The 8,352-nt window shown below is 35.4% G+C and overlaps 1 protein-coding gene across 4 annotated transcripts in view; it reads right to left on the bottom strand.

The window, feature by feature from the left end:
* Positions 1-3,578, bottom strand: part of LOC110113948 (lariat debranching enzyme) — a 35,758-nt gene extending 32,180 nt beyond the window's left edge. For all 4 annotated transcript variants that reach the window (XM_020846674.2, XM_020846676.2, XM_028693446.1 and 1 more), the window contains exons 1-3: positions 3,404-3,578; positions 3,142-3,258; positions 1,895-2,052 (exon numbers count right to left, since the gene is read on the bottom strand). In XM_020846674.2, the coding sequence (XP_020702333.1) occupies positions 1,895-2,052; positions 3,142-3,258; positions 3,404-3,409 (281 nt within the window). In that variant the 5' untranslated portion in view covers positions 3,410-3,578. The remainder of the gene's footprint in view (positions 1-1,894; positions 2,053-3,141; positions 3,259-3,403) is intronic.
* Between the last annotated feature and the right edge of the window lie 4,774 nt (positions 3,579-8,352).

Genomic DNA, 8,352 nt, shown 5'->3' with positions numbered 1-8,352 from the left:
AGTACCGAGCGATACTGAGTTCCAATACCGAGCAGTACCGAGTTCCAATATCGAGCAGTACCGAGTTCCAATACCGCTCGGTACCGAGTAGTACCGAGCAATACCGAGTTCCAATATCGAGCGGTACCGAGTTCCAATACCGAGCAGTACCGAGTTCCAATACTGCTCGGTACCGAGTACCGAGCAACACCGAGTTCCAGTAACGTTCGGTACCAAGCGGTACCAAGTTTCGATACCGAGCCTATGATTAAGAAAACGAAGAACGATGAAGAAAACGAACCTACACTGCTCACGTCGCCTTCACTGTTCGCGTTGTCGAGCCGCTTCGTCGACGAAGGATGATCCTATCGACTTTAATGCTCGCGTCGTCAAGCCTCTTTGTCGACAAAGGATGATCTTGTTTGCTTCTATGCTCGCGTCATTGAGCCGCTCCTTCAACTATAACGAAGAAGATGAACGTGTGTGGAAACGAAAAACCTAGCTCTTTGAAATGTTGCTCCGTGTTTTGAGCGGAAACGGTGGAAAGTCGAAAAGAAAAGGGTAAATCGTGGCTACGTGTTTTTTTTTTTTAATAGGACACGCATATCCGATACGCGTGTCCAGTCAAATTTAAATAATATTTTAATCGAACACGGCAAGGCCGTATCCGACACGTATCCGTGCCGTATCGGAGGCGTATCTGTATCCGACACGTATCCGATACAACACGCCTCGTAAATAGGAGTATCCGTGCAACATAGGTTTTAATCATGCATGTTTGCATCTTCATCATCATATAAATGTATTATCCCAATTATTTGGAGCTGGAATTACAAATCCTCATTATTCATTTCTTACATTTAAGTGTTGGCCGAAATGTTAAACATATTCTTCATAGATCATTTTGAACAATTTATTTCCATATTCATTGCACCTATCCTCACTCACAAATTATTAAATGTTAATTCTATCTACCAGCCTAATTGATGCATTTTACCCTTTTTTGTATAGGCCTAAACCACCAAAGCATATTTTCAATTATCTTACCTCAAGTAGATGGCACTCTAATTGTTCCTTTAAGTCTCTTATATGAGCATTCCAAAATTTATCATTCTTAGTTATGCCAAATATAACAAAAATTCTTATTTATAGAACACTCGACTTAGCTATCAACAATTTTTTTATTGCTCAATATTCAGATTTACACAACATAGCTGGCTTGATCACATTTTTATAAATTTTACTTTAAGTATCCATGATATCCTCTTATGACATGATTTTCTTGTCACTTGAGGTATTTATCTATTTTATCCACACTGCCTTTATTTTAGAAAATTATGTAAGCATCTATATCCCCATTATTTGGTATAATAAATTCAATAAATTTACACCTATAACACCGAGGTATATAGTTTCTCTTCTTATAATATTGATTAATGATCATCAATATCGCACACACTCAAATTATGTATCATATACCTACTACTTATTCAACCAATCATAAGCCCTTGATCATCTAAAGGTCACATCTTAGCTATAAACATAAATACATATTTCATAAACGTATGTTTTCCTAGTCTTCAACTTTCCATGTTACATAAATTTGCCTCTCTTCATGCATTTTCCCTATGATTATTCTCATAAAGATCTCCACAAATAAATTACCATGTATCATAAATGATTGCACCTTTCAACAAACCAAAGCAAGACATCAACATGCATTCAAGCAAATTTTTCAACTTAGAAAATCATTGCATGCATTATAATGAAGAAGTGTCTAAAACTATAAGAGGATTGTGAGAAATCTCTTTACGCATATTAAAGTCCTATATCTATATAAAAAAATGAATCCACAACCCTACACTTTTTTTAAGACTTGCCAACAAATAAAATTGAAATGTTAGCAAAAACTCACAATTCCCACAAATAATTGGAGGCCTCGTGGTTCCCACCAATAAAAATAGTTGGATATGGAGCTTTCACTTGTCCAGAATAGTACTTCCAAAATGAATTCATATGGCGATACTTTGGTGGCACATTTAAGCTTTTTAGATCTTCTTCATTTCTAACAGCCTGGATATTAAAATGAAGTTTTTTTTAAGGATGATTGAACATTAAACATGCATGCACAGGAAATTTACCCATGACAACACTATCATCAGAGCATGATACGTAAGTAAAAGAAGGCAAGTTGCTTACTTACAACTAGTCATGGACCATTAACGAGACTAAATAGCACCAAATAAAAATATATAAAATAGGATACAATATACATTGCAGTCCTTATGAATGATAATGCATTACCAATTTCATGCAATGCCCCATTCATCAAAAACTAAGCAAGATTTAAAGTTTCTCAGCACAACGTTCATATATTTTGAATTGAGGACAGTGGCAATATCTTTACATATTACCAGAAAGAAAACAACCAGAAAATATGCAGCATGCATAGTTCATTCTTTTTTTCGAAAAAATTAGCAGATTCCACTATTTTGTTGAGAATAAATCATGTTTAACCAAGCATTAGGTTCACTATAAGTAGCTTTCCCGTGAAGCAGTATAATGCACCCACAATTGAACATTTAAGTTGTTGCTTTCCATAGACAGGTAGCAAACAAACCAACTAATGGCATTGGCCTGCTTGCTTCTACCAATGCAAGTAATTGTAAACGGGGTAAGAGAACGCAGGACTACCCCTTTAGTTAAATCGAATCGTCAAGTAGGATACACATCAGCGACTCTTAACATGGACTGATCCTGATTCTAAGTAATAGCTGCAATATACCTGAACATATAAAAAATGAAAAACAAATGTGCTTCCAGCTTCCAATCCAAACATGATGAAAAAGTTTATATAGCCCACACCGTTCAAATTAAAACAGCTGGACCAAAGAGCTCCAGTTCAAGTATAATGCTGCCATCATAATAAATAAGCGCCTCAAACTAATTTATCTGTGTGATTGACCCAGTGCCCCAACTTCAATTAAATAAATAATTGAGCTTAGTTTTCATTTTAAAATAAAAAAATTAGCAGTGTCGGATCTCAGCAACGTTGTTGTAGTTAATCACATTTCTTTCTCCTCTGCGGTATATTGTAGTTAATCAAGGTTTAGTATAGACGACCAAGCTGCAAAATTAGCCATGGATTCCTTAAAGAGATACCTGAAAGTCCCCGCAGCATAAGAGTAGGTCTATCTTCGTACTCTCTGCTTCCTCCAAGCGCTTAAGCGTAGCATAAACCTTGTCAAGATCTCCATGCATGCAACCCTCCACGGCTATCTGCAAACCACGCAATGTCATAACAAAAGAAAAGGTGTACGTCATTCAGCTATCTTGCAATCAGGATAAATAACAACCCAGAGGATGAATGAGGTGGGAAAGAGTGAATAAAAAACTCAATAGGAGTGTTTCTGGAGACATTCACCTTCATAGTTATCTTTTGAAACCCTAGGTACAAAAAAGCGGATTCAACGAGATGAGATGACTGCGCAAGGATCTTCTAGCACTCGTACCTGCTGAGGAAGATTTATACCGCCGGCGCCGAAGAGTCGCAGATATTAGGCTTGAGCTCTAGAGATCGTTCGAGAAGGGAAAAAGCAAGGATTTTTCATACATATCACTTTATAACATATGTATTACATATTTAACATCTAATTCTTAAATATTACATTAATATCATATATTCTCTATTTTTATAACAAAATTATCACTCCGTTAATGACGGCTTCACTCTGTTTTTTTTTTTTTCATTCCCCCTGTGATTTTCGCGGGAGAACTGGTTTCAGCGATACCTTTCTCTTCTCTGAGCTGCTCTTCCAGCTTTGCTGTTGTTCCATGCGAGCAAACATTATTTCCGCCTGTGCAGGATTCCATGCGAGCCCTTCCAATTCTACATCTACTTTCTGGACTATATTAGATCTCAATAAACACAATAAAGGTCTTCTTCTTCTGTCTTCATGGTTCCCTTAAGCAATTTTGTTTAATCTCACACACAAAATTTTTTCCATACAAGAAAATTAACCAATTAATTATCCCAGGCAAGATCAAACTAAACCAACAAAGCAATTTTCAACCAAACCCGCCTCTCAATCCACCAAAAGAAGAAAAAAAAAACAATAAATGCAAAGCAACTTATGTTCCACCAACTCCACCAGCCGGGTCAGACGATATAGCAGCTAACGAAAGCTAGCAAATAGCAACAGAGGCACCATAGTTCGCCGCGAAGCGCGAAGCACGGACCCCTCCACTCCCTGCGCCGATCGTGAACAGGTCGAATCGAAGTTATGACGTTCGACTACAGCTCCGTTGTCACTTCCTTCATCGGCTTCCGCTCGAGTGCCGAAGCAACGTTGATTGAGGGAATTGGTACGGCGTATAAAGAGAAGCGGAGATGCAGCGGAGAGGGGGGAAGGAATCTTTCTAGCTAGTATTTGAAGCGTTGAAGAAGAGAAGGGGAGGAGCGGTGCGGTGAGGGAGGCGACGGCAGCGGCGACGACGGCGGTGGCGGCCATGGATTGGGGTTTTGCGATTGTTCCTGTGGTGGCGATGAGGAAATGGAGAGAGAGTTGGGAATGAAAAAAAAAACTGAGTGAAGCCGCTGTTAACGGAGTGATGATTTTGTTATAAAAATAGAGAATAGGTGGTATTAATGTAATATTTATGAATTATGTGTTAAATATGTAATACATATATTATAAAGTGGTATGTATGTAAAAATCCCAAAAAGCAATCAGACAAATTTGTACGCGCAAATTTGGTGAATAGTGGAAAATTTTTAATAAGTGGTAAGTAAATAAATAAAAAAGTTTGCATCGCAAAATTTTATATAAATATATATTTAATATTTAAACTTTATATTTATGTAGTCTAATAGATGATCCTCAAGTATCATTTTCGTAGATGATCCTCATGTAGCATTTTATCATATAATTATGTTATGTCAAATATGGCAATAGCTACACAATATTTGCGTCATATCTTGTTATTCATTACATAAATAATGGCATATTATTGATTTGATTACAATAAAATCTATCAAATAGGTCATCGTATATCATAGCTCATAAATCATGAAAATCTTACCTGAAGCAAAATGAAAAAGTTTTATATCACAAATACATTGATAAGTACATTCACATGCATAGTCAAGCCATATATCACATGATTGATAACCCGGATTTTTTAAATGATATTTTTATTAAAATGAAAAATCTAATTTACAGTATTGTGCCTTATCAAAGAAGGAAGAGGAGAGAGAGAAAAGTGAAAAGTTGATTTTAGCCATTGGATCGCTTCACCGTTTTTCAGAACTTGCTCAGATTGTGGTAGGTGATTCTAATTCTATCTCTGATTTCAAATATTTTAATTTTAACTGTTGAATTCACCTAAAAATTGATTTTACTATATTTTTTCTCATCTTTATTGAACTTTTACCGCACAACTTTTATATGTTATGATACTGATTATCCTAGATATTTTACTGTACTGTTTATGAATTCACAAGATAAAATAGAAGTTAATGAATTTTGTAAGATTTACACTATATAAATTGGGTATTTTTATTTAAGCATTGAGAATGAAAATGGGTGCTTGATTGGATAATAGCTAGTCTATATTATTGTTATAATATTGTAATAATAATATGTGTGACAACAAGTAAAATTTGATTTCACTGACGTTGGCTAGAAACTAACTAACTTGTATATAATGATTGGCTGATGAGTTTTCCTTTAAATATATGATTTAGTGTTATCCTTGACTGATTCATGTAATAATGATTGAGAGTTATAAGGAGTTATTACTTTACCGACATGAAAAGACAGATGACTCTATCTATTGAGCTAACAGTTGCTAACTATGGATTACTGATACTAGAAAACACTTGATAAGCTAGAACTTATTGTGAGCTCCAAAAATTCTTGTTCACACCCTGTCCTCTTCGCGCTAGTTCTCTTTTCTTGTTTATGTAATTGACAATGAAGAGTTTTAACGAGCTTAGGTTCCGGGTAAATTTTCAGAAGGCAGGTTGGGTTTTGGATAAGACACTACCTAGAGATTTCACCCTCATCTTGCGCAGACTTTATAATCTGGGTTATAGTTTCCTATAGGCATAAGATCCTCTAGTTAATTACCCCTCTCGATAATGAGAGAGAACTTTCAATATTAAAGATAGTCATTAAAGAGATCTCATATATTGTAAATCCAATGCATAATAGCAATAATTTTAGGGTTTGAATTTGGTTTATGATTTAGAATTTATCACCATGAACTTAAAACTGGTGGTGGAGGGAATAGAAACAAGTCCGATAAAGTTCTCATGGCTTCGTCGTCCCAGACTGTCATGGATCCTAGTCTACTTAGAAAGAGGAGGTAGTCGACCCAACCTGACAGAAGGTAACTTATCGACATCTATGTGTTATTTTGTCCAAGAATACATTGTAGACCTGGGTTGGTATTTGTTTAAGGGGATAGATCAAAATCTACCTTATCTGACAAAGAACTTTATGCCTATCGAATAAACTATATGATTCATTACTCAAAGGTTTGAAGTCGTTAGTTAACATACGGGCTTTGGTTGTAATCATAATATAATTATGCCATTTTGTGATAAAATCACCCAATCAGAGGGCACGTATCACATCCCCCACTCGCAAGAGACTATTTGAGGATAAATCATAGTGATACATCAGACATGACATTCACTATTTGTAAGCTGAGGTTAATTTTAAATTTATCACCCCCAAAAAATGGTTGCAAAGGTGGATGAGTTTTAATTTTAAGTTTTTTAAGTGATAGATTTTATTTTAGGAATTCATATTTTCCTTAGTTTAAGATTTGATCCCTCCAGTTGAGATTTTCTTTCAATACGATCATTATTGGGGTGACAATTAAAATCACTTATATTTTATAAAAAATTGGGAGGCAATTTATGATTCAAGTCAAGTTGACTCCAGTCCTTTCAAGGAGGTTGAAACTTGAATATTTAACCCGTGCATCATTCTCAGACATTGGAGTTTAAAAATTTATTGTATTTGTATGAGCACATGCAAAGTTATGTTTATTTTACAAATAAATTATTATATTAGCAAGCATTGTGCCCTGCGCAGCATTCTTGAATATTTATATTTGTAATTTTAAGATGTTTGTCAGAGCACTTGTAGGGATTATATTTTTCAAGTGTATTTTTATAATAGCCAGTATTTTGATTTTGACATTTTTTTTCTAGAGTCATTATAACTCTAAATCAAAATTCGTCTTCTCCATAATAATTTGATCATAATGTTTTAGTTACATTAATTTTTTCATAATTTTTGGGCACCGGTGAAAATCCTTAAGGAATTGGTACATGTTGGTACAAGTGAGGATTTGAAGTCCATTAGTTGTCCATTTTGAAAATCGATTTCATCGATATTTTTTAAATAAAATGATTTATTTTATGAATATTTTTTTGTAATTTTTAAGTCCAAATTTGGAGGTCGCAAAGTGATCATTGTCAATACATGAATTTATTTTGACGTCTAAAAATAGTGTATATGATTTTTGGGATTGAATATAGATCTGTACATTAATGTTTTGAATTATAGAATTTATTTTGTTATTTATTACTAATATATGATATTAGATAGCTCTAATTGTTATTTATTTAAATGATAAATGAATAATTCTTCCAATTTAGATTATGAGCATCACAATTTTCAACATTGTCATAAAAATATATCCTTATGTCAGCTTATACAAGTAGGCTGCAGATTTGGTGGCGTGGACTCTAGCTTGCTTGCATACAATCAAATGGATTATAGTCATTATATATTTATAAATATTTTAACATAGCTTTTAGCTTTTTAGATCAACAAGATCTTTATCTTTTTTGTATGTATTTGAAATATGCCATCTTCTAACAAAATGATGGATAACTATCATTAAAGAGTCTACAACCTAGATCTAAAATTTCATGCGATTTGGTCCAGCCGTTTGGGAGAACGAAGCAAAATATTGCTTTGGCTCTCGGTTTCGCCCCAGATCCGAGCCGGACCGTTGATTTCTTGATCAACGGTCGCGATCTGAGGATCCCGCGGTCCCGTCTGACCGCGTGGTTCGATCCCGCGGTTCCGTAGACGGTCTGGCGTGATCCCGACCGTCGATCTCGACCGCGGAGGATCGGACGGCTGTGATCCTCCGTCCGACGTGGTTAAGTGACGTCCCGTCACTTGACCGCCGCCGCAATCATCGGACAATGATTGGCGGCGGCGCCAATCATTGCCCGAAACCGCGGAACGAACCGGGATGCGCCACGTGTCGCCGACAGAATATTTTAGTATTAAATTTGTTTTAAAAGCTATTTTAACTTCTAAAATTCATAGAAAATTCGTTTTT

Source organism: Dendrobium catenatum, unplaced genomic scaffold (genome assembly GCF_001605985.2).
Source record: "Dendrobium catenatum unplaced genomic scaffold, ASM160598v2 fragScaff_scaffold_289, whole genome shotgun sequence".
In the NCBI taxonomy this organism is placed as follows: Eukaryota; Viridiplantae; Streptophyta; class Magnoliopsida; order Asparagales; family Orchidaceae; genus Dendrobium; species Dendrobium catenatum.
This window is presented reverse-complemented; position numbering and strand designations above follow the sequence as displayed.